Here is a 26,679-nt window from a genome sequence, read left to right as displayed (position 1 = left end):
TTTTTATGTTGAGTAAATAACAAGTTTCTGTTTTTTTTCTATTACTTTTTTTTTCTTTCATATAACAATGTGTTATGGAAATTTACAAAATACTTAACTATTGCATGAAGATTTTACTCATATTTTTTGTGTTTTAAAAAATATCAAAATGTATAGATTTTAATTTAGTTTAAAATCTATAGATTTCAGTAATGGCACAATCAAACAGGTAGAATTATAATTCTAATAATTATAGGGCAGGCCAAGCCTAATAATTATTAGGGAGAGTTGTCAATTAGTAACATTGTTATGTCGAGAAAGTTTTAAGGAGAGAGAACTGGATCCCTGTGGAACTAATGACCAGAAAAATAGCATTCACTACGGCCTTAAGAGGGGTTAGTAATTCGATTCGAAAGGAAATATTTTCGAATTATAATGTATTTAGCACACATTTTCGAATATTGAGTTACGCAGTAACCGCCCAGGTATAATTCGACTGGTGCATGGAAACATGGATCATACAGCCAAGCCAGTATAATCGGAAGTATACAGAATCTTCCAAATAATATTGATTATTGCGCTCCCAGGCCTTTCCTATCGATAAACTTCGGTTTCTCAATTCCATACAACATGGACCATCACTTGACACAACGAATCTCTCAGTCTTTACGGACGGCTCTAGAAAGGGAAATCGAATTGGTGTAGGTGTCTTTGTAAGAATGCTTGGCCGCCCTATAATGACTTCTATACAGGGACATAACTGTTATAACCAATATTGGAAAAAATCCTGAAATAATTGTTTATCAAGAATTTTTGAAAAATGGTCTCTGAATAACAGTTAAAAATAACCAATATTATTTTGGTCTTTGATAAACATTATAAACGATTTTTATTTTATTTGGTCTTCAATTAGACTTGCCAACCGTCCCGTTTTCGACGGGACAGACCAGTTTTAGAGTCGAATGTCCCGTGTGCCGGCGATACTCTGAACGGGACGCCATTTGTCCCGTTTTGAAAAAAAAGCATAACTTTTTCATTAATTACCACAAAAAATATAAAGAAATCAAAAATTGGAAATACCAATAGACAAGAATGCTTTAATTTCTGAAATATAGTAAGGGTACTCATTTAAACGCTTATGTTTGCCATTTGCTTATGTTTTTCAATTGTGCAAATTTGCGCGACGTGTTTCATGAACCCACCTTATCAATGTTGTGCAAGTTTATACATTAAATTTCTCTCTATTTGATATAAATGTCAAATAAAAATAAATTCAACAAAAGCCTTAACAAATTTTTCAAATTGCATAAATTTTAAAAATGTTGAATGAAAGTTAAATCTTTGGAACAAACGGTGATATACAGAGTTTGCAAGATTTTGTTTATATTCTAGCTGTTGGTTAATGTTTTCATACACAATGCCATTTAATACAATCATTCTGTTCCAAAGTTACACAATTTTCACATGCACAACATTTTTATATTTTATTTGATTTTTATTTCTTATTAATAAAAGTAAACAAAAGCAGCTGATTCATCAAATGCACAATAAATTCAAGTTTGCGAGTCTAAATTGTCGCGCAAACTTATCGGAGTTGTGCAAACGATTTTCCATACATTTTTTGACAGTTCATTTGCGAGAGTGTAAAAATGCACAGATTGCACAGTTTGCGAGGCATTTAAGCGTTTACATGAGGACCCTTACTATTTAACAACATATTCTTACTCCATATTCATATTTTAAATTTATAAAAGCTTTATAAAATAAAATTTTCATACAAAATATTTTTTATAAACCTTTAGTGCATTAACTTCTATTATATATTAAACTAGCTTTCCCGGCAAACGTTGTTCTGCCATAGCTCCCACAAAGTTTGAAGACTCCCACTATAATAGTACTCCAGATATGCATTAATAAATTTTTACTTTGTATCGGAGGTGCCATGCCCATTGTACCTATATAGGTCAATTGTGAATCTAAACCATCCAGGGACTCACTCAAACACACACAACAAATTTCATCGAAATCGGCCCAGCCGTTAAGGAGGAGTTCAGTAACTAACAGACGTACAGAAGAATTATATAAATAAAGAAGAAGATAATGTTTACAGTATACATTCATGAAACATAAATGACACGATACTCGTTCTAGGATGCTTGTACCTTTAGTTAAAGTTGAGTTGTTGGTCCATTCCAATTTCAGAGCTAAGATGTGCTAAATTTGTTGAATTTATTACTTCAAATAAAGATTTAATAAAAGCTGATAAAATTTATTAAAAATATAAATTCAAAATTATGGACTGAAATAATTAAACTTTATTAAAGTTTATCGTAGTAAAATAAAAAAATGTGAAAGATTTTATAAACAATTTTTTGAAACAAATTAGATAAAATTATAAAAAATAAATTTTCAGACAAAGTTTGAAAGTCTTAATTATCCAGATATTTAAAATTGACTATGTACTTTGTATGGAAAGTGCCACACCCACTGTTCCGATCCAGACCATTTTTAGCTAAACTCCGTACAGTAATTAGAATTTGATTCATACTTAGTTTAAATACATTACAATTATAGTACTCCAGATATTCGAAATTATGTATTTACTTTATATGAGAGGTCCCACGCCCACTAACACAATACCATATTCACCCAAACTATGTAGAATAGTAAGGGTGATATTAGGGAAAAAATTTAAGACTTCCACTATTCGATAATTACTATTTACACTCTATGAAAGGTGCCACACCCCCTATTCCGATCAGTCCCATTTATGGTAAGACTTCATACACAGATAAGAAATTGGGTCGTATAAAGTTGTAAGACTTTCACAGTTATAGTTCTCCAGATATTCGAAAATAACTATTTACTTTGTATGTGTCACGCCCATTTTTAGCCAAGATGCGCACAATTATACCGAAGTAAATTCTGCGAAGTTTTGCGGCTTTCACAGTTATAGTTCATCAGATATTCCATAATAACTATTTACTTTGTATGGGAAGTGCGACGAACACTTGAATTTTTAAAATAGCCTATTGGTCCATCCAGGTATAGGGGAACATACATAACAAATTTCAAGACCATCGGTCCAGTGGTTTATTCTGCTATAAGTCCCAAACAAATAAACATATTCCTATAATATTAACTATTCCTATTTTATTTACGTTTATTTTTTTTTAAAGTCTAGATTGTTGACTTTAATAAATAAAATAGGACAATAATTATAAACGAATTTATTTGAATTTTTCGCAGATCATTTAGTGGTGTCCCGTTTTGGAAATTTCAAAAGGTGGCAAGTCTATCTTCAATAACCATTATGAAAGATTTTTATTTTTTTAGGTCTTTAATAACCATTAAAAAAGATTTTTATTTTTTTAGGTCTTTGATAACTATTATTAAAGATTTTTATTTTTTTTGGTCTTCCGTAAACATTACGAGTACCAACAAAGTTTTTTGGTCGCATGGACCTGGTTTTCTTGTATTTTAAAATAGACAGAGAAAGATAAATCGGTTCAGAATTACATCAGAATCAAGAATATTTATGATTATAAACAGTTTTCTTTTAAAATGTGCAATATGTGGGAGCTATGACTAATTATGGACCAATCGGCATAAAATTAAGTGACATGTCTTCTGTATATATAAAACTTATTTGTGCTAAATTTTATTTGAATACCAACTTTTTTAAGAAATCTATACTCGTTAAAATGGTATTCGGAAGTGGGCCTTGTATGGGAGCTATGACTAATTATGGACCAATCGTCACAAAATTTAGTAGTGAGAGTTCGACTTATATAAAACTTATTTGTGCTGAATTTGGTTTGGATATCTATATAACTAAGATATTTATGAGGGATTATCTATTTTCAGATAGGACAATCGTATGGGGGCTAGGAGAAATAATAGACCGATTCTAACCAAATTCAATAGACTTCGTTCTTGGGGCACTATACGCTATATCACTATGGTGGTGTAGGGTATAAATATTTGTAATGGCTGTAGTCTATCGAAGACCAAAAAATAAAAATTTTTTATAATGGTTATCAAAGACCAAAAAAATAAAAATCATTCATAATGGTTATTGAAGACCAAAAAAAATAAAAATCTTTCATAATGGTTATCAGAGACCGAAATAAATAAAAAATGTTCATAATGGTTATCAAAGACCTAAAAAAATTAAAATTTTTCATAATGGTTATCATAGACTAAATTTTTTTTAAGTTATTTATAATTGTTATTACGGGACCTATTTTTTTGCAGTTATTTTTTCTATAACCAATTGCTTATTAAAAAAAAATAACAATTATTTCGGGTCCCTGCTTCTATAGAAGCTGTCAGAATGAAGAGAAGGATGAGACCATTTTTCATATTCTTTGTCACTGTCCGGCATTAGGATATCTACGCATCAGGGAGCAAATTCTCGCACTCGTAATCGAAATAAAAACTCGTTCGTTATCGAGCACAATAATTATAATTTTCTATATATTTTATTCGATATCGAATAAGAGAATCCCAAAAATAACAAAAACTCGCACGTTCGATTAAGTATTCGATCGTGTTCAAGCCAAACACAGAAAAATACTCGGGGTGATTTGGTCAAATGACTAGAGTCTACTAATCTGCATCTTTCTCCTCATCTGACCTATTGCTATATATTTGTTCTACACTTTTACTCCATCTGACTTTCCTCTTCTCTATCTGGCCTTCTTTATTTCTCTATTTTCAGGTAACACAAAGGGACCTAAGTGTGCTGATCTTTCCTGTTTCTACTAGACGGCAGCCTGATAGCCTAACCTAACCCGGTACGCTTCTCCGCCCCAAACGTAGTAAATTGAAAATAAACTAAAACATAATCGTGGTTATAAGTCGTTAAATAATGGGAGAAGGACGATCATCATGGAAAATGAACTGAAACATAATCGTTACTATAAGTCGTTAAATAATGTGAGAAGGGCAATCGCAATCACCTATATTTTCGATCCAAAATCCATTTTCATATGAATGATGAATGATCTGAAACAGTAACGATAAATAGTGGTCACAATGGAAAAAGGACGATCAACTTTAATCACTTATAATTTGAACCAAAAACCGAACTGACAAAAACCTAAACGGAAAATTTATGATTATCTGCATTAAAAAACTTGACAATTTTAAAACATTTTGTGATAATTCGTTGTTGTTGTTGTAGCAGCCTAAACAATTTTACAATATTTAATCACAGGATGTACTGAAGTACGGTTGGCTGAACAGTTGTGGAGGGTGTCATGAGGACCCTGACCACATGCTGGGCATAAGTTGAAGACGGCACAGTCTATGCGGGACTAAAAGGCATTAAGCCTGTTGATCCATCCTGATTTTAGTTGTGTCAGAACGATGCTTATTATACGCTACAGAATCTTCTCACATACCTCTGTATGCTCTCCTCGTATTTGCATAGGTCCTGGCTGACATGCCTCGGGGGAGACTCCAACTGTGTGATGTCAAAATTTGGATGACTCCTGAGGTTGCGTCAACATGACGTTGTCTTCCTTGACCGATAGAATCTTAGTTTCCTCGTGAAGGTGGTGTTCGGAGGTAATATGAAGGCTGCATTTTGACAGCTTTGAATATTTATCCACTGAGTATCACTCAACGAAGGCGACCACGCTGAAGCTGCATAGTTGACCACTGACCGACCAATCGACTTGTAGGTAACTAGCAAGGTTTCTTTGTCCATAACCCACCCAAGTGCTGCCGTCAAGTGTCTTGAGGACATTGTTCCTATTTCGCAGCTTATGCGTGATTGCAGTGGTGTGTGCTGAGGAGATAAAAAGGCTATCAAAAGTGACACCAACGATTTTTGGGTGGTTCAATGTCGGCATTTGTACGCCGTCGACCATGATGCCCTAGTTGAGTTTTACCTCCTTCGTCCAGGTGTTGAATAGTGTTGCCGATGACTTCGTTGGTTATAACTGAAGTTTACGTGCAGTGAAGAAATTGTGGATTTTGTTGGGATAACCATTTATAGTTATAATTCGTAACGTGATAATTCGAAATAGTTAATGTGACCTCTAAAATATCCATAAATATTTAATTATACAACCTTCTTTGACATTGTTGCTCTCACAAAGGTTATGCAAAATCAAATAATATCTGCTAAAAACCGTGTTCATTTCGTCAAATATTTCAACATGAACATACCTTAAGATGACAAGAGCTACATGGAAGTGAAAACTCTTCCGATTAACCAATTTCGTTGATTTTGAGTACAAAAATCTCGAAAGCATTTTTTTTGGAAATAAATATCGCAAGGGAATCATAAAAAAATAAAAAAAAATTGATAATACAGGTGTTTTAAAAGATTTGCACCTTTTATGTATATTTAAGAAAAAATAAAAAAAAAATAAAAGACATTTGATATTTTTTGAATACATATTAAGTATTTGCATTATGCCTGTTGCTTTATTGAATTTGTGTTTAATATGCAGTTATTAATTCCTTCTTGTATAAATTTTACCTAAATTACACAAAAGATACGTTTCAGAATAAAATCATGAAAATACATTTTGAATAATTTGTATGCAGCATGTATGTATGTATGTATATGGAATATTATTATACATATTAATAAAATAATAATAATAATACACTACATCCTAATGTAGTGTAATGTAGGATAGCAAGAAAATATTGTAATGTTATTGTTTACAGCTAATTACGAACATTTACATCTCATACATATATAGATAGATATATATAGTTGAATACACATATGGAGAAATGTTCACTCAATATTATTTTGAATTGTATTGGTATTGTGTTAAATTATGTGTGTATTTGAAACTAGAAAAGAAAATTTATTAACTTAAAATTCACGACGATGATACTTGTCGGGATCAAAGTATGAGGTGACTACAACACGATCACTGAATTTGCGACCCGTTAATGCCTGCTGGGCCTTTTGACAATCTATAACCGAGTTAAATTCCACAAAGACCTTACCACAACCGGGAACATCGACACCTTCAATGGGTCGTGGTATCTCAACACTGCGCACCACACCATATTTATTACACTCTTCCTTGATATCTTCCAAAATATCTTCGTATTCGTCTTCATCGCGCAGTTCGTCGGGTGTAACCATGTTGAGAAGACACAGGACTTCAGTGGGTGGACCAGATATGCCCAACATTGGTAGGCCGGGTACTTGTATGGTAACAGGAGCTGCTGCTGCTGGATTATTTTGGGCATTTTTAGCTCCCACACTGGCACGTTGTACAATCAGTTTCTTATCGCCCAATTGCATGCCATTTAAGCCGGCAATAGCCTAAGGGAAATTAAAAAAGCTACGTTAGTCTTAATTTCTCTAAATGTTAGCTTAATAAAACTCACCTGATCTGTTATGCTGTGATCCACATATTCAGTAAAAGCATAACCTTTGCTCAAGCCAGTGCCAGTATCTTTAACCAAATTGAAGGCTCTTAAAGCGCCAAAAGACAATAGCAGCTCCTTAACCTAACAAATTAACAAATAGAAGTCAAAAACATTAGTATTTTAAAGTGTTAATGGTTTTTATTAAAGAAAATAAAGAAAAGTAATGGTTTTCACAAGATAAACACCGCGATGTCAGCAAAATTCTCTAATGGCAACCTAAAAACAAAAATTAAACCAGTTCGGTTTTCGTAAATACTTTTTTTATGCATGTAGTAGCAGTATAATTGTGTGTGGCGGAATTTTTTTTCTCAATTTTTTTTTTGCTTTTTACCTTTAAAGAGCTAGAGCTAAATTTTCCGGGAAAAAGTTTTATGTATACATATAAGGATTGCTGTAAATCAAGATAAAGAAACTTGCCTTTGTTTAGGTTGAAATTATTCAAAAGTGTTTGTTTATGCAGTGTCTTTTTAAATCTGCTTTTTGGTTGGATGCTTTGGCTGACGTGTAGTGCGTACATAAGGACTCAAGGAGGAGACAATTTAGCTTTATCTATTTTGTTTTTTACAACTTGAATATTACAGCACAACAACACCACCTAAGCTACAAGAACACAAGGTAAACGATTAATAAAACAATTCAATAGCAAAATATCTTTTTGTTATTATTGTAAATAACCTAAAATAAAAATATTGGAGATCTGCAAAAATATTTATTGTTTTATATTAAAAAAAAAAAAAAAATAGAAATCATTTTCCATATTTTTTTTCTAGAAGGAGAAGAGAAACAACATAGTCCAGGCTAAAGTTCTTGCTGTAAAAAATTAATTTTAAAAACAAAATTCATATATTTTGAAATCATCACAGTGGATAAAGACCACAACGCGAGTTACTGGAAATTTTAAATAAATTTGCTAAAAATGGTTAAAAGCTAAATACATTGTTAATAATATTCTAGAAAGAAATACAAACAGATGTGGCAGATAGGTTGGTATGTTTTAAGCCACCACTGTTTTAAATTTCCACAATATCAGGTCCAATGAATTGTTGCTGAAACAGACATTTTATAATCCATATACAAAAATATTACACAAAAAAGTAGCAGTAGTAGTATATATTTCTGTAGCGTTATTTATTAAAGTGGGCTAAACAAATATAAGAAATTGGAGTAGGGATATTCAATATACAGTGTAACAAATAATAATTTACTTTGAATGCTAGTTGAGCAGTTGCTCCTTAAGTTTTTTTTATACAAAAATCTAGAATTTAAAAGTTAAAGATTATTTTCATACATATCATATCATTGCAAGTTCTCATATCGCTCATTTGCTGCAACAACGTCATAACTAAAAATCCGGGTGTTTTGAACTGAGTAATACAAAATATGCGCCGTTCTTTAATCTTTCATATAGTTTTATCAGTTTTAAAAAAAGTCAATTATTTTTTGTATGAGAGTGTTTTTTCGTTGTAAACGTCAAAATGAAAATTCATGTTTTCTCGTATATTTGACAAGTAAAAATTTGGGTTAAATACAGATTAGAAAGATATTATTATCTACTATTTAAATCAGATTTTATTTCTGAAATCACATGATTTGTTGAAAATTTATTGAAGAAATAGTAAAATGTCATGAAACATTCAAAGCCGTTTTTCTCGAAACGATTTTTTTTTTGAATTTTGACGTTGTTGCAGCAAATGAGCGATATGTAAATGTTATTGTATTCATTTGCGGACCAATAGAGATTTTGATTTGTTGAAACCAACTTTTATCTTGGTTTTTAAAGGGTAGGTTAGGTTATAAAGGCAACTAGTTATCAACCAGCTCACTTGGGTCCATTAAATTGGACCCTTTGTGTTATCCTAAGGATCATGCTCAGGGCATCAAGAGGTCCTTCACATGTCAGAACTGGGTTCAATGCCGAACCAACCTGACTCACGAATGAACGAATCCATCCTCCTGACATCCAGAGTAGATAGATCCACTAGGCCGTGCAAAAATGGACTACCTATTGTCGCAGTCCACACCCCTGCTAGGGCTGGGCAAAGACAGAGGAGATGTTCAATCGTCTCATCCTCGTCTTTATCATGGTAACTCCTACAGAAGTCATTGTATGGAGTATTCAGTCTCCTAGCATGCGCACCTATCAAGCAGTGCCCCGTGAGCACTGATATCAGAGCTCGTAGCATAGCCCGAGGTAGCCCCGTGAGGGACATTGACCTATGATGGTCAAAAACGGGCCAAGTGAGTCTCGATATTGAGCTTTTTTAAAGGGTATATTTTCAAGAATTTCATAAATCTGTCAATTGGAGATATGATGAAAAAACTAACACCCAAAATTTCCTTCACATTAAAATAAGTTTTTCCAAAACAAAATCTTTCTCCATAGAAAATTGTATTTATCACAAACATTTTAAAAATTTAAACCTTTCAACAAAAACGATTTTCTTTCAAGACGAGATTTTTCTAAAAAAAAAAGAATTTTAAATAAATAAGAGAGCTAATTCGACACAAAAGGAATCAATGGACCCACGTGAGCTTTACAAGGCGAAAGATTTTGGACGGCTACCTGTGAACCTTTAGTCCCAATTTCTATCGTGTTGTATACGTCGTTGGATAGATTTTTATAATGTTTATCATTAAATATCCATATCGTCAATGTTAATGACTTAGTAATCCAGATATAGATCAAAAGTAGGTCAAACTAGATGTAATCGTGATTTTTTTTCTTATATCTTTGTTGACCGATTTTCCTCGATTAACTAGCAGCCTAACCGAGACTATAGCGGATATACTATCAAGTATGTAAGTATTTAACAGCTTCGGAAAGTTGAGTTCAACGAACAGATGGTCGCGGCACGTTTGTCTTAACTTATTTAATTTGAAACGTGCGAGAGATGATTTAAGCGGTTCTGAAGTGGTGATTTCGACACGGTAGAAAAATATCGGCCTCGAAATTAAAAAAGTTTAAAGACTAAGAATTGGAGGCATTACTCCATGAAAATTGTATTAAAACTCAACAAGAGCTTGCAAAATCATTGGGAGCTACTCAAGCAGCAATTTCAAAGCAGCAGGATTCATCCAAAAGCTAGGAAATTGGGCACCATACAAATTGCTGCCGAGAGACCTTGAACGCTATAAAAGGAAAGCATTTTGCACCGAATCATTACTTGCGTTGAAAAATGGATCCATTACGATAACCCAAAGCGTAGGATATCTGTATTTGGTGGGAGCAAAAGGGTCCTATCTATTATGAGCTGCTGAAATCTGACCAGACCATAACAGAGAACCGGTAACGAACGCAATTAATTCGTTTGAAGTGATCATTGGCCGAAAAACAACCTGAATACGGGGCCAGACATTAAACCGTAATATTCCATCATGACAGCACTCGGTCACATGTTGCAATATCTGTTAAAAAGTATTTAGAATGAAGAGATTGGGAAGTTTTGCCTCACCTGTTTTATATTCCGGACTGTGGACCGTCCGACTACTATTTATTTCGATTGGTGCAGAACGCTCTCTTTGTGATACGCTTCACTTTGTATCAGAGTATCCGATATTGGCTTGATCAGTTCTTTTGGCTCGGAAGCCTTATGTTGTACTTTAAATAAATTTTTATTGTACATATTTTTCCAAAAAAAATGTTAATGTTAATGAACACTACCATATTATATATCATATTAAAGTTATATTCAACGATACCTATAATGATCAGATTATTTTCTAAATATTTGAGAAATTTACTAATTTATATATTGACTTTAAATTCCAAACAAATTATTAAAATACAAGCTGGTTCGATGATCTTGATTTTTGCCTATTCTTTGTTACACTGTATATTTTTTTTTATAACCTGTAGAAACAAAACATGTACTAATTTTATGTATATTAATTAATAGTTCGAATTAGTGGAGCCTTATTTAAAACTTTGCTGAAAAAATGCAATAGAAGAAATATCTGAAAATGGTAGTAAAAATTTAAAGTAGCTAAAATAGTTTAGCTCTAGTTTGGTCATACGATTAAAATAACCATTATTTGAATAACTTCAACGATTTATTTCCAACACAAAAGCTGCAACAAACATATTTGACAACATCCCGAACATTAACAAAAAAAAGCTGAAAATTGCTGAAACAAATGCTGAAATGTGATCTTAAAAATAAATCTTAATATTGTAAATGCCGCCCTATAGTGTGGAAGTAAAAATTCAAGATTGATTCATAAAATTATTACTTTTGTTAATTTTTGTCAAAACAACTAAATTTATAATAACATTCAGTTCACAATTTTGTGCAAATGTTAAAAATAGTGACGTGAATACCTTAAATAATTAAATGTCATAATAATATGCCATTAAAAAACCTATGAAATTGCTTATCCTACACAAGAATTAATTAAAATTGTCTGTTCTAACTTTCCAAATTGAATATGACAATGCCTATTTATTAAACTGCAGAAAATTTGTGTGTCCCTATTTTTTTAAAGATTTTAAACATACATTATTATATTAATCACTCTAAACTATTGTTTTAGAAAGAGCTTTCCTTGTACAAATCACAATTAGTAGAATCCGACCGAAACCGCGTTTTTAAGGACGAAACCGAATCTAATATTAACTTTTTGTATAAACTCTAAATTTTTGAAAATTTTACAGCTCATTTTTCATGTGTCCTTCATTACCACCCTTATTTGGCGCATTTTTCTTCGATTCCATTTTGTATTTTCGTCTTAAACGGAAGAGCGACAAATTTTACTAGAATCCGAAACCGAACTTTCGATCGAACTCTACAATATCTACAGAATACTCTTAATTTTAAATCAAAAGTTATTTTAGTGACCAAAAAAAGAATAATATTAATAAACTTATTTTTAATTGTAATAAATACCTGTTCCTCGTTAAGATAATTGGGTAGACCACCTATAAAGATTTTATGTGGAGAATCTGGTACCACAGTCGAAATGACACCGTTAGCTATAAAAATAAACAAAATTTATACCATTATTTAGACATACACTATATTTGTAACATTCTAATTTTACACTCACTAACTGGTTGTGGTATGGGCGAAGTGTCCACCACTCCAGGCATGGGCTGATAATCATGCGGTCTTCGTATTTTTAAACTTTGGCCCTTAAAGTTGATACCATCAAATGCCATGGCCTGTGTTGTTTCATCGGTGGAACGAAACTCGAGAAAAGCAAAATTTTTGTCCAAATTAATTTGACACGCCAGCACTGGATTGCCGGCCGCTTGCGCAAGTCCGGTCAAATGCATTTGCTGGTTAAAGAACTCCATCATTTCGTCTTCGGTCACACCAAATGGTATATTGCCCACATACAAACGTCTGGCCTGGCGGGTAATTGTGGAACCAACTACAGGTACAGCTGCTTGCGGTATATCTGGTACCGTATTCGCCGGTATTTGACCAGATGCTTGCATAGCTTTATATTGCAATGGTGTTATATGTTCAAAACCTGGTGGCGGTACATCCCAATAAAGAGAAGGCTTACGACGTCTGGTACCCTTGATGCGAGCTCCGGAACCTCTGAAATCTACACCAGGAACATCACGCCCACGACGCTCACGATCACGTGAACGGGAACGGCGTCTATTATCGCGGGGGGAACGCGAACGGGATCTGTGGCGACGTCTATCACGATCTGTAATTGTTATATGTAAATTAAAATTGTTTATTAGCAAAGCGTAGCGTGGTGGTGATGCATTCAATGTGCGTGAGTGTACACAATTTTTCTCCCTAATAAAATTTTATGCTGTTTGAAAATACTTACCATCTGAACCCATTATTTGTAAATATTTATGTAATTTGTTATATAGATAAAATTTAAAACAGCTTTATATTTCTGCTAATCGTTTTTTTTTTTATTATTAAAATTAGCAAAAATTTATGGGCTCTGCAAAGAAAATTTCTTCGTTTTGACAAGATTTAGCGCCGCTTGCAGTTAGAGTTGTGTGAGAATTGAGTATTCAGTAATCGCTGCTGACTATTTTGTGGGTACTCAATAACAAAATGTAACTAATTATATTATTTTGACATAATTTTTCTAAAAATATTAGAAATTTGTTTTTAAATTAAAATAAAACGATTTGATTTAATAAATAACACTGTATATAAGTTTTATTTTATAACGATTATCGGGTATTGCCTCTGAATTTATAAACAATTAATATAGCTTTGATATGTATTCACTACAATTGAGTATTCACAAGTACCCATTTGTTACAACTTTACTAGCAGTGATGGTAATTTAGCTATTTTGATAACAATTTTGCGATGAAAAACGATACAAAATAATACAGGGTGTTTCAGAATGTAATAATATTAGTTAATCTGTTACAATTTGTATTGTCAACTTTGGCAGCCATATTTGTTGTTAGATTGTTACAGAAAAACAGGAAGATAGGAGGATAACATTTTTGAAATCAAGAAAAATTAGTGAAAAAATTACATAAAAATCAACAAAATATATAGAAAGTATATAAAAAAGTACCTGGTTTGCTTGGAATATTGTATGATAGTGGAAAATTAAAATACTAGTACGAAAATTGTATTTATAATTAACCACCAGTAAAACAGTAGAATACATAATAATGGGTTACGAAGGTAAGACAGCGATTCTTTAACCTTTTATTTAAAGGGCTACACTGAGAAAATTATGTATGCGTATACTTTTTAATTTTAAATGTGTATGACATGTACAATCAGAAAAATTAAACAAATCAATAAAACTAGCACATTTACTAAAATGGGTTTCCTGTAGTCAGTATTTGGTGAGCTGGATCAAAGGATAAAAACGTCCTTTTTTAAGGTTTTCGTGAATATTTCATATTTTTCGCAAAGGAAAAATATGAAATATTGATATCATGGTCTTTGAAAAGCGTTCTCAATGCCAAATCTGAATCTTCACCCAAAAATATTCGAAATTTTTTAAATTTTGACATTGAATTTTAAAGTAATTATTTATTTGAAATTAATACGTTACAAACCTCATAAAGCAACCGAATCGGGTGTTTCAAAACTATTCTGAAATTTGAAAAAATAAAATAAAGACTATTTTTGCTATAATAAAACTTTTAAGGGCCTAAATTCCCAAACAACAATTCTTTACTCAAAAGAAAAAGGTCGTTCAGATTATTGAAATTTATACTAACATATAAACAATTTTAATTCTTTTGTATAAAAGATTTGAAATAATTTTTGAAAGTTTTTCACACAAAAATTAAATAAAAATTCGCCCTTGTTTTTGATCAATCCCACAATTTTGATTTACGCCTATAACTACTACTATATATATACACATCTGCTCAAAATAATAGATACACCTAATTGGAAAAAATTTAAATGGCGGTAACATTGAAAATTTCCTCGCAAGCGTTAAGAATACATCATATTATTAAAATTTCTATCTGGCAATGTCATGTCAGTCAAAAATCTGGCAACTATTTGCTTTCATGTTGATTTTTAAAAACGAATTTATTTGAATTACAAAAAATTATTTGCTCATAAAAATAGATACACATCAGTAATTTGTAATTTTTTTATATACAATTTTTTTTTGTGCAATTTTTTGTTCCTATTTACGTGAAACAGTAAGTATAATTTAAATTTTAGCAACAATTTTATAAAAAATAGGACTCTTTTGAAGAAAATGGGACGAAATCATCATTGTACCGAAGATGAGAAAAAAATTGTTCAAACGATGAGAAATCAAGGAAAATCATTACGGGAAATAGCAAAGAGCATAGGAAGATCTTTATATTTTGTCCAAAATGCTTTATCTAAAAAACAAAAAAGAGAAACTCGCGGTAGACCAAAGAAAACCAGTCCAGAAACAGATAGGCGGATCGTCCTTATGGTTAAAAAAGACCCTTTCATATCATCGAAAGCTATTTCTGCGGAGCTATGTAACGAAATCAGTCCACAAACAGTTCGTCGTCGTCTTTTACAAGCTAAATTGCCGGGAAGAATTGCCAGAAAAGTGCCACTAATGCGCCAAAAAAATATCAAGACAAGATTAGAATTTGCTAAAGAGCACTTACAATGGTCCGGGTGTGAAGGCGAAAAAAAATGGAGAAATATTTTATGGAGCGACGAAACAAAAATAAATTTGTTTGGAAACGACTGCCAAAGAAATGTACGCCGACCAAAAGGAAAAGAATTCCACGTTAAATTTACAAAAAGACGGTAAAACATGGCGGGGGAAACATAATGGTTTGGGGTTGCTTTTCATGGAATGGTGTTGGTCCGATATTCCGAATAGAAGATACCATGAATGCTAGTGGGTATAGAGACATATTGGAAAACGTAATGCTTCCATATGCATCGGAAAATATGCCATTAATATGGACATTCCAGCAGGACAACGACCCAAAACATAGTTCAAGATTAGTTAAAAACTGGTTCTTGGAGAATAACGTACCTGTTTTAAGCTGGCCCAGCCAATCCCCTGATTTAAACCCAATAGAAAACTTGTGGAGTGAATTAAAGATAAGGCTTTCGAAGGAAGTTTTCAAAAATAAAGACGATTTATGGGAGAAAACGCAAAAAATATGGTACGAGATTCCATTGGAGAAGTGTCAGAACTTGATATCCAGTATGCCCAGAAGAGTGGAGAAAGTTTTACAAAACAAAGGTTACTGGATACTTTACTTTAATAATAAACTAATTTTTTTAAGATAAAATTTATTAGCTTTTGTTTAATAAGAATTTTTAAAAATGTATCTATTATTATGAGCACCAAATTTTTCGAAATTTAAGAAATTTAATTTACTTTATAATATTTATTATTAATTATGAAATATTTTGTTTTTGTTTTTTACTCTCCTTTTAACTATAAATAAAAATCGACTGAATTTTTTTTATAATTTTACAATATACCATTATTTTTTTTCGTTTTTAAAAAATAAATTTTGGTGTATCTATTATTTTGAGCAGATGTGTATATTTATGTTTGTTTACAGAAAGACGACACCACCGTACTAGATCCCGTTCCCGATCACGTTCTCCCCACTCACGTGAACACCATCATCGATGTCATGGTAAATCGCGAGATCGTGAACGCTCGCGCGAACGTCATTATCATAAATCCTATCGTCGCAAACCCTCGCTGTACTGGGATGTACCACCACCCGGTTTTGAACACATCACTCCCATGCAATATAAGGCCATGCAAGCTTCTGGTCAAATACCAGCTAGTGTTATACCCGATATACCACAGGCTGCTGTACCGGTTGTAGGCTCTACCATTACCCGTCAGGCCAGGCGTTTATATGTTGGCAATATACCGTTCGGAGTGACAGAAGATGAAATGATGGATTTCTTTAATCAACAAATGCATTTGGTGGGTCTAGCACAGGCAGCCGGCAATCCTGTATTGGCATGTCAAATAAATTTGGATAAAAATTTCGCTTTCTTGGAGTTTCGCTCGATTGACGAGACCACTCAAGCTATGGCTTTTGATGGTGTCAACTTTAAGGGTCAAAGTTTGAAAATTCGAAGGCCTCATGATTATCAACCGATGCCAGGAATGAACGATGCACCAGCTGTTAAACCCACTGTTGGTATGTTTAAAATAATGCTTTAAATTGGTTTATTTTTTTTGCTTAAATTTTGTTATTTATTAGTATCGCCGACCGCTATTTCAACTGTTGTACCCGATTCTCCACATAAAATATTTATTGGTGGTTTACCAAATTATTTAAATGATGACCAGGTAAGTTTCTGGTTTATTTTTTTAAATTTTACATTTTAGGTTTACAAAACGTCAATATACAGCCGTATTCACGTTGAAGATCAGGCGATACATGAAAAAAAAAGTTTCAGGAATTGGAAGAAAAATCAATAATTTTAAATCTTCTTTTAGAAATTCTTCCAAATGTCTACCACCATTTTATAGTCCCAGATTCACCAACATAGACAAAATATTTGAATAGAAAATGTTTTTGTAAATCACTCAGTTTAAATAGAAACACTGACCGTAGAAGTTCTACCAAGAAATTAAACCAGAAATATATTCGACCATCTTATAGTCCCAGATTCACCAACATAGACAAAACATTTATTTGACTAGAAAATTATTTTGTAACTCACTCAGTTTTACAATTTTTGAATGAAAAACACTTAAAAATTATTTGAAAACTGAGTGAATTTCATCCAAAAAAATGGTATTGTGTTAATTTGATTCGATTTGTAATTCGTTGAGCATTGAATCGAATTATACTATAGACCACCAGATAAACAAAAGTTCGAGATTTTCTATTTTTCTTTTTTTATTTTCTATTTTTCAGTTTAAACATTTGAAAACAGTAGATTTTTTTTGTACAAAATTATTTGTATACCCTTCACCATAATTGGTAATGGTATATTGAAGTTTTTCATTCCTTTTGTAATTTCTACATTTTTCATTTGCGACCCCATAATGTTATAGATAGCAGAGCCGATATAGACATGTCCATCTGTATGTTGAAATCTACTTTCTAAAGACCCCAAATAACTTGCATATAAGATTGATATATCTGCTATAGTCCCGATTATGTTGCTATATAAATTCGGAAAAATAAGCCTAAACATGGCTGAGATGATATATATATATCGACTACATCGATTTTTAAATATTTCAAAATGGTTCAAAATAGAGAAAAAATATATTTTCCTCCAACATTTTTTTTTTTGCTTACCGATTTTTGATCAAAAAATTCTTTTATCAAAATAAAGTTTACATTTTTTCACCATAAAATTATTTCCAGCAAAAATTTGTATCACCAAAGAAAATGGTAACAACCTTGGTGAAGGGTATATAAAGATTCGGCATAGCCGAATACGGCTCTCCTACTTGTTTAAATTTTAATCAGTTTTTTACAACATGGACTGGATGCAAATTAATTTAATTATTTTGTGCTGATTTAAAAGTACATATTGTTAATGTTCAGTCCAAACAAAACTCTTTAATCATTCTAAAAATTTCAGCTTTCTTTATTCACAAAAAAGTGAAAAAAAAACACATTTTGTAATTTCTTTTTTCAGCTATTTCAGCTTAAACACTTTCTATTTTCAGTTATTTCAGCTTGGCTACTAAGTTATTAGTAGTAGTTAATTGGGGTCAAAGTTAGAGCTTGTAAACTGAAATACTAAAATGAAACAATTTTTACAGAACTCCTTGTTACAACTTTTTAAGAAATTGGAAAATAATCTTATTAATATTCTTAATTCACAGCTTCTAACTTAGACATTTTACACACAAATATTTTTGTTTTTCAGCTTTAATGTTTTCAGCCATTTTTGTAAATTTCAGCCAAATTGTCTTTTGCAGCAAATTGTTTAAATTTTCTTATAACAAACATACTTATCGTTTTTTTCTAACACTTGTATAATTATAGATTAGTTGTTTGAGCCGTGATGCTCCTTTAAACCATAAACCTTCAGTGACAACTGCCCTAATTGAAATTGTTGTTTACGTTGTTAACTATAAAACGTTATTGTAAATACCATGAAAAATGCCTTAAACATATTTGAATTAATCACATTTGAATGCAATAGAAATACTTAATTAATATTTATTAATTGAGCTAAAGAAATTTCTATAAAAAAACCCAAATGAAAAGGCAAGTTAAGTTTCCTTAAAACAAAACACTATTTTAAATTTCAGATCAAGGTCGAGGGGTTAAGTACTAAACTAACCGACTAACACCATACATGAAACAAAAATGTTTACTTTTTGTTATTAACATAGATAATGAACAATTAGGCTTAAAACATTTTTGTTTTATTGATAAAAACATAAACAACATTGGCAAAGATTTTAATAATGTTTTTCTAATTTGCTATAGGTTAAGGAACTTTTGTTATCATTTGGTCAGCTAAGAGCTTTCAATTTGGTCAAGGATACAGCAACGGGTCTCAGCAAAGGTTATGCTTTCTGTGAATATGTCGATTTGGGCGTTACCGATCAGGTGAATTGGATGTTTTCAAAATTTTAGTTTAAAACTAACTGAAATTTTTATTTTTTATTAGGCTATAGCTGGTCTTAATGGCATGCAATTGGGTGAAAAAAAGCTTATAGTACAAAGAGCCAGTGTTGGTGCTAAGAATGCACAAAATAACACAACAACTGCAGCACCAGTGACAATACAGGTTAATTAAAATTTCTTACTGATTTTTTTCAAAAAAAAATATTTTGTTTATTTATTTTCTTCTCAGGTCCCTGGCTTATCTACTGTCATAACAACCGGTCCACCTACGGAAGTTTTATGTCTTCTCAACATGGTCACTGCTGACGAACTGCGTGACGAAGAGGAATATGAAGAAATTCTTGAAGACATTAAAGAGGAATGCAATAAATATGGCGTTGTACGCAGTGTCGAAATACCACGTCCCATTGATGGTGTCGATGTGCCCGGTTTGGGTAAAGTATTTGTCGAATTCAATTCGGTTATCGATTGTCAAAAGGCTCAACAAGCCCTGACCGGTCGAAAGTTCAGTGAACGTGTTGTGGTCACTTCCTACTATGATCCTGATAAATATCATAGACGTGAATTTTAGACAAATATGTGTGTGAGTGTGTAATTTTTAAATTGTTAATAATTTTATCTTGATATTTAGATTCTAATTTGTATAAATTATATTTACAAAATACATCTTTTTAATAATATTAAGAATAGTCAATGCTATAAAGTGTTTTATTTTAAAATCTCATTCACTTACAAGTAAATTTTTAAAAATTATAGAATTGTGTAGAAATCGTTCTAAACTAATTAAATCAAGTAGTAAAATATTTGACTGTATCGTATCTTATAGATCATCATCTGCCTTTTGACTTCGACCAGTTACTTTAAAGCGGATTGTCCAATTTTAATAAAAGTTATTAAAATCGAACTATTTCCTCTTTTTCAATTAGCCCACTGTTTGTCTTTGGAAAGGTCCTTAAATTGTCTATTATTAGATATGCATATTGTCTATGTTAACCACTCAGTAATCAAGATATAGATAAAAATAAAATAGGTCAAAAATCGATGTAGTCGTTTTGCTAAACTATAAAAAAATTTCATAAATAGGCTCATTTAGGTGATATTCTTCAAAAATATAAAGAATCATTAATAAATCGATTATTGTGTTTCAAAACGAAAATTGATCGTTAATCAATTGTTAGCTTTTCATACCATTTAGGATTCAATAGTTGAAACAAATAGTAAATTTGTTTCGATTTTTTAAATTTCGAACATTCGATTTTTTTAAACGTTTGTATAGTAGTCTATTCGACCTTTGGAAATTTATGAAAAGTTTACTTTTCAAGCAAAAAATTTATTATTCGAATGGACTTATTTATACCCTCCCTAATACTATCCACTAGTTTGCAAACACATTTGAAAAGTTCTCAGCTACTGTGAGCTTGGTAACCCTGTCCAGTTCAGGCCGTCATTACACTAAAATCATAACGTCATTTACAGCTGTTTACGCATAAATTTAACAACATAGTAGAAATTTAGCAATTTTTTGTTTTTCGTTTACGTGGATTTGTAAACTTTCTGTACAGTTTTTCAATAAAATTAATATAATTTAACAAATTTTTAATTAAAGCAACACACAAAAATACACTGTTCAACATGATTGAAGTGACAGATATACAGAGTAAGTTGGATTTCCTTGATTTTGACACAAAAACACATCGCCAAAAACTGCAGGCATTTGGCAATATTAATGCCTCGAAAAAAAGAATTGTTTATATGTTGTTATTAATTTATTTTTAGAAATTGGTATTGGTTTGTCCGGTATGGGCATAGGTTTTCTATTCCTGGGTGTACTATTTCTATTCGATAAGGGTTTACTGGCCATAGGAAATGTAAGTATTATTGTTGGCATAAACTAGTCTAGTCATTAATTTCAATATTAAATGAGTTCAAATGTCATTGTCACTTTTTAATTTTATTCATGTTGTTTGTAATATTTTTTGTTTCAGATTCTCTTCTTATCTGGCTTGGGTTGTGTTATCGGCATAGAACGCACATTTCGCTTCTTTTTCCAACGTCATAAAATTAAAGGGTCTATAGCATTCTTTGGTGGCATTTTTGTGGTTCTTTTGGGTTTTCCCATTATAGGCATGATTATAGAATCCTATGGATTCTTTGCCTTATTTAGTGGTTTCTTCCCGGTGGCCATAAGTTTCCTTAGCCGAGTACCCATTTTGGGCTCACTAATCAACACACCATTTATGCAAAAGGTAAGTGTTAAATTAACAATTCAGGGCGGGAGATTTTTGTGCATTAAAAATAAAACTCATTTAGTTTAGATGCTTTTTAAAACCTTTTTATTTTCAAATTAATTTTATTAGCATCGTTTTGGTATGTTTCTTATTAGCGAATTTAAAAGAAAATAGTTTAATAATTACAAAATAATCTTGCACTCAACAGCCATTTAGCTGATTTAGTGATTGTTGTTCCATTCTTGACGTTCTTCACACTCTTTTTCGACTTCCTTCAAGTAGGGTTCCAAGTATTTCACGTCTTCTTCGTATTTAGTCCACTGATCTTTGGGCAAAATTGTTTTGGTCATAGACAAGTGCAAAGCGCGCATAATACGGTAGTTGCGTTCGTCATACAATTTGCGTGGAAGACGACGGATTGCTTCCTTGACATTTTCGTTTTCGTACAAGCAATCATCACGGTGCAAACCTACGGCAACAAAAAAAACAATACAAATTGTGAGGTTAGGGACTTTTTCTTTACGTTTGTCTTCTCAATTAAATGCATAATTCTTTTTCTTATAACTTGCGGTTTACTTACCATATTGATTGAATCCAGACAAGTTATAAGCCCATTTTCCCAAGCTGGCTGTAATTGTTATTAAAAATTAAATTAGTTTCTTCTATTGTTTACGTAATCATGGGGTAGTAATAATTTTATAGCAAGTGTTTCTTACTATAAATTTAAAAAACCCATTTAAATTCATTAAATACTTACAGAAAACCATGGGACCTTTTCTGGCAATGTATCCGGACATTTTTTATTTTGTTATTTTCTTTTAAAAACTTGAAAATTCCTTAAAAGTTGCTTCTTACAGCCGTATTTCAGAAATTCTACACGAATTTTCTACTTTTCTTTATCCCCCTTTTTCGATGAATTGTCAAATATGACAAATGTCACTGTCAAGTATTGTAATAGATTATTGTGGTGGTATATTGATTACTGTAAAATCAGTGTTGTATTTTGTTTAATCCATTGAGGGTTGATGTGAAAACAATTTGTATTTTAAAAATTTATAAATATTTTTTTCTTTTTTTTTCAGCTCGTTGAAAAACTTGGAGGTGACGCTAATCGAACGAGGGTATAGTTTTAATATAATTTGTTTTCTAATTATAATTTCTCATCTAAGGATTTATCAATATAAAATTTAGTTTAAATTTACTTAACTCAAGAGAAAACAAAACAAAAATGTTTCTTATAGAAAAAATCAAAAAGATTTCGTTTTTCAAACATTTTTTCTATAACAACTTTAAAACAAAACACTTTTGTATGTGAACAGTAAGTTAAAGTTTATTTAGTTTCCTTTTTTGTTGTATAAATACTGTGTTGTCAAGCATGCTTATTTTTTATTAATATGTTTTTAATTTGCAAAATGTTTAAAATGGCAATAAAATCCATTTAAGTGAAATTAGGGACAATTTAAAATATTTTTTAATTGATTGGATAATGTCAGTATTGACTGGAATGCATCTTGGATTATTATTATTTGAATTTTATTTGCGACTTGAAAAGTAAATCTAACAAGTACATGAAATAATTACAGATGTACTTTAATTAATCAATGATTGAACGGATATTCTTATTTCAACAATTAAAAAAATTGGATTTGTTAATATCACTTTAAATGAACATAGGGTATAACATTGTTTTCGGCTTTTCTTAAAATGTTCCTTGTAATATTCTTTGGCATACACTTTTAATGGAGTTTTCTTCTTTGGCTACTAACTCTTGCAGGATTCCACTATGACATGAAAATACCCGACCTATCGATGAGGAGTGAACACATAATTTGAAAACACACATTTGTATTTGCGCTACAGGTTGTAGTAACGGCGAAGGTGTATGATGTACAAACTCTAATTGTAAAGAATCTTAACAAAAAAAATTTAATAAATATAATTGATTAAAAAACTTTAACAAAATCATGTTATAATTACCAGTATCATAAAAATTACCCATACACCAGCGTAATAACATTTCCATAGGAAATTCCAAAATATATCTACGCATATATTTTAGCATAAAATTAACTAAATTAATGCAAAGACGTAACTGTAACAGAAATATGAATAATTAACTATATATTTTAAAGAAATACTTAAAACATATATAACTTACCGAAGTAAATACCACATAGTAAGTGAGCACTGTAGGGAAAAGGAAAAGTAGAGAGGTAAAAAATACCGTAGCCAAATACAATTGACGATTCATATAATTATGTGACTCTACACGATCTGAAATAAATTTAAAAGTTTATATATATATAATATCCAAATGTATTTTAACTACTACAAACTTTTTAACACATTTTTACGTTTTCCCAAAACTACTTTCCACAACACCTGCAAGCCCTTAATCTCTACTTTATATAATCTGTAATAACAAATTAATGTTTCATTAATGCTACAATGATATTTTGATAAATACTTACACTGCTGCATATATACTAAAACAATGTGCATGTAAGCCCATTACCGATATCAAATCTGTTAAAAGCGCCAATTGGTATGAGAAGCCTATGAAGCCCAGCAATATAATGGGTATGAATAATTGCCTAATACAAGGTTCTATTATAACTGCAAAAAATTTATAAGATATGTATTATTTGATTTTGTACATTTTAGCACTTTCACCAATAATTACTTAAAAATGTTGCCCACAATTCCACATGATAACCAAAACAATCCAATAAAAATTTATTTAGTTGTACATTTAATTTTAATCCTATTGGAGAGCCTTGCAATGACTGCAACAGTAGACGGAAGTTGGTTACTACAGACTGTAAAAAGTATATTACTATGTATTTTATAATTCATGAATATTAGTAAAAAAAAAAGAACTCACATTGGAAGCTGCAATTATATAGTTCCCAGGGTTTTCTATATATAATATCAATAATATATTGATGCATAGCCCCAGTAAGGTATCAAGGGCAATATTATAATTTCGTTTTCTGAAATGAAATATAAGTTATATTAAATTTAATACTGAATTTGAATATTGAATAGTTTAAATTTGAGTTTATACTGAAATTTTAAAGATAAACATAATTTCAGAGTTATTTCAAAGACTTTGAACCTTTGACCCCTTTACCGAAAATATTATATATTTATACCCTATATCATGAGTGGTAATTTTTCAAATATTAATTTGCGACCCTTGTGAGTATGTATATTTTGAATGTATAAAAAAAATTTTGTTGAAAAAATGTTTTTGGTGAAAACAAATAATTATGATAATTTTTGAAGACAAAAAGAAATCTGGTGAAAAAATGTTTGGTAAAAATAATGTAAAACTAAATTTTTGTTAAAAAATAGTTTTCCCGATTTTGACCCATTGTTGGTCTGAATTTCTATGGTGTTATATACGTCGTTAGAAAGCCTATGAAATGACTATCATTAGATATCGATTAAATGTAAATAACTTGGTAATCCAAATATAGATAAAAAAAAATAGATAAAAAATCGAGATAGTCGTAGTTTTTTGTTTATATATAGCCATTTGAAGGGCGATTTTTCCGAATTCAAATAGCTTTCGAACCGGGACTATAGCGAATATATAAAAGTATCAATCATGTATTTAGTTGGGGCTTCTTTATTTTGATTTCAAAAGAAAGGCGGACATGGTTATGTCGACTCCGCAATTTATAACGATCCAGAATATACCCTTACCACTCATGTTGAAGGATATAAAATGCATCAAAAATATCAAAAAACAATATTTCACCAACACTTCAATTTTTCACTAAAAAAATATTTTTCATAAAAAATTGTTCTGTCCTTTCTGTGATTAATTATATAAAGGATTCGAACTGCTAAATATAATATATACTTCAGTAAATCTATAGAACTTACCCCGACTTTTTAAATTTTAACCATTCCTTATAATAGTCACACATAACCGTGTACTGGAACACAAACCTGAAAGGTGGTTGTGTCATGCAAACTCCAAATATCAACATAAAAGCATCAAATGGAACTGTTATTAAATAGCCCACAAAACGTTTAAATTTATCATCTACATCACCATCATCATGCTCCAATATAAATTTGTCTTTTGCCTGCAACAATTGATATAACATGTGCATATCGTCATCGGGACAAATATCAGTTTCCACATTTAATTCTGCATCGTCTTCATTATTGTTAACTGATTGCTGACCAGTTTTATTTAGATTTTCATTTAAGTCTTGCAATTTCAGTATGGATTTTTCATTGTAAAGAAACACATTGACTTTATCTCGTTGTGCCGGTTTAATACTCAATTTATTTAAATAAATGTTTGGTGTTTCGGCATCATAAACAAAAACTAATGCCACATCTTTGTGATGCAACTGGGAACTCTCGGTTGCATTAACTATATGACCCAAATGCCGCAACTCGTTGGTAAATTGTATTTCTTTATCATAATCATCTGTCTCATAATTAATCAAGGGTCTTTTAATATCCACCGCACTTGTAATATAATAGGAAATACAATTCTGTTCGCCAATTTTTATTTCTCCATAGATATCACAACTTTTTTTAATATAAAATAAATTTTCTGGTAAAAATAATTTTATGGTCATTTTCGAGTGTAAACAAAACAAAAAAATTCTTGACTTAATTTTAAGTTGATCAGCTGTTAGTGCAACAGGGTTGTACTTGAAATGTCAATAGTGAGTATAATGTAATAGATTATATATGACCGTTAATTTATTTACATATTTTTTATCAACTAATAAAAAAACTGTTTTTTATAAATGAAAATATAATAATTTTTAATTGATGTACTTCTGTTTGTTTAAGGGAACAACTAACGTCGATAAACGTTGTTTGGAAAATATAATTTTTTTCATAAAATTGTTTGTGAAAAAACTCAAAATTTGGAGAATAAACTAACTTATGCTGTTAAAAAATTATTCAAGCAAACAAAATGTTAAAGTTATATGGGGCCAACACTTCTTACTATGATAAACCAAAGTCGCATCATTATGGAAAAAGAGTTGCATTTTGGTAAAAAATTTTAAAATTAGTCAACTATATTAACTCCTAAAA

The 26,679-nt window shown here is 31.0% G+C and overlaps 5 protein-coding genes across 6 annotated transcripts; 2 read left to right on the top strand and 3 right to left on the bottom strand.

Moving 5' to 3' along the window:
* Positions 1-6,371: 6,371 nt before the first annotated feature.
* On the bottom strand, positions 6,372-13,357 carry LOC135956507 (splicing factor U2AF 50 kDa subunit-like). Its single transcript, XM_065507032.1, has 5 exons — positions 13,180-13,357; positions 12,436-13,050; positions 12,276-12,361; positions 7,351-7,473; positions 6,372-7,285 (listed from the first exon to the last, which is right to left on the bottom strand). Exons 1-5 carry the CDS (start codon positions 13,190-13,192, stop codon positions 6,824-6,826), a joined length of 1,299 nt encoding a protein of 432 aa, XP_065363104.1. The 5' UTR covers positions 13,193-13,357; the 3' UTR covers positions 6,372-6,823.
* Positions 13,358-13,888: 531 nt separating this feature from the next.
* Positions 13,889-20,069, top strand: U2af50 (U2 small nuclear riboprotein auxiliary factor 50). The gene is made up of 6 exons (XM_065507858.1): positions 13,889-14,012; positions 16,370-16,969; positions 17,033-17,121; positions 19,235-19,357; positions 19,419-19,538; positions 19,605-20,069. Exons 1-6 carry the CDS (start codon positions 14,000-14,002, stop codon positions 19,944-19,946), a joined length of 1,287 nt encoding a protein of 428 aa, XP_065363930.1. The 5' UTR covers positions 13,889-13,999; the 3' UTR covers positions 19,947-20,069.
* Positions 20,070-20,872: 803 nt separating this feature from the next.
* LOC135956997 (vesicle transport protein GOT1B) lies at positions 20,873-23,565 on the top strand. Of its 2 annotated transcripts, none has more exons than XR_010576394.1 (5): positions 20,873-21,032; positions 21,152-21,243; positions 21,361-21,621; positions 22,686-22,921; positions 23,378-23,565. XR_010576394.1 is itself a non-coding variant. In XM_065507639.1 (5 exons), the coding sequence occupies exons 1-5, from the start codon at positions 21,008-21,010 to the stop codon at positions 23,393-23,395; spliced, it is 435 nt and encodes a 144-aa protein (XP_065363711.1). In that variant the 5' UTR covers positions 20,873-21,007; the 3' UTR covers positions 23,396-23,565. The 2 variants fall into 2 exon arrangements, 1 of the variants encoding a protein (XP_065363711.1); XM_065507639.1 differs by having other exon boundaries at positions 22,686-22,724.
* On the bottom strand, positions 21,681-22,522 carry LOC135956998 (cytochrome b-c1 complex subunit 7). The gene is made up of 3 exons (XM_065507640.1): positions 22,361-22,522; positions 22,184-22,231; positions 21,681-22,072 (listed from the first exon to the last, which is right to left on the bottom strand). Exons 1-3 carry the CDS (start codon positions 22,398-22,400, stop codon positions 21,825-21,827), a joined length of 336 nt encoding a protein of 111 aa, XP_065363712.1. The 5' UTR covers positions 22,401-22,522; the 3' UTR covers positions 21,681-21,824.
* PIG-Q (phosphatidylinositol glycan anchor biosynthesis class Q) lies at positions 23,287-26,249 on the bottom strand. The gene is made up of 8 exons (XM_065507638.1): positions 25,498-26,249; positions 24,488-24,596; positions 24,287-24,422; positions 24,075-24,219; positions 23,940-24,016; positions 23,762-23,877; positions 23,581-23,695; positions 23,287-23,514 (listed from the first exon to the last, which is right to left on the bottom strand). The coding sequence occupies exons 1-8, from the start codon at positions 26,208-26,210 to the stop codon at positions 23,303-23,305; spliced, it is 1,623 nt and encodes a 540-aa protein (XP_065363710.1). The 5' UTR covers positions 26,211-26,249; the 3' UTR covers positions 23,287-23,302.
* Positions 26,250-26,679: the final 430 nt, after the last annotated feature.

The sequence above is a fragment of the Calliphora vicina genome, chromosome 4 (assembly GCF_958450345.1).
Source record: "Calliphora vicina chromosome 4, idCalVici1.1, whole genome shotgun sequence".
Lineage (NCBI taxonomy): Eukaryota > Metazoa > Arthropoda > Insecta > Diptera > Calliphoridae > Calliphora > Calliphora vicina.
This window is presented reverse-complemented; position numbering and strand designations above follow the sequence as displayed.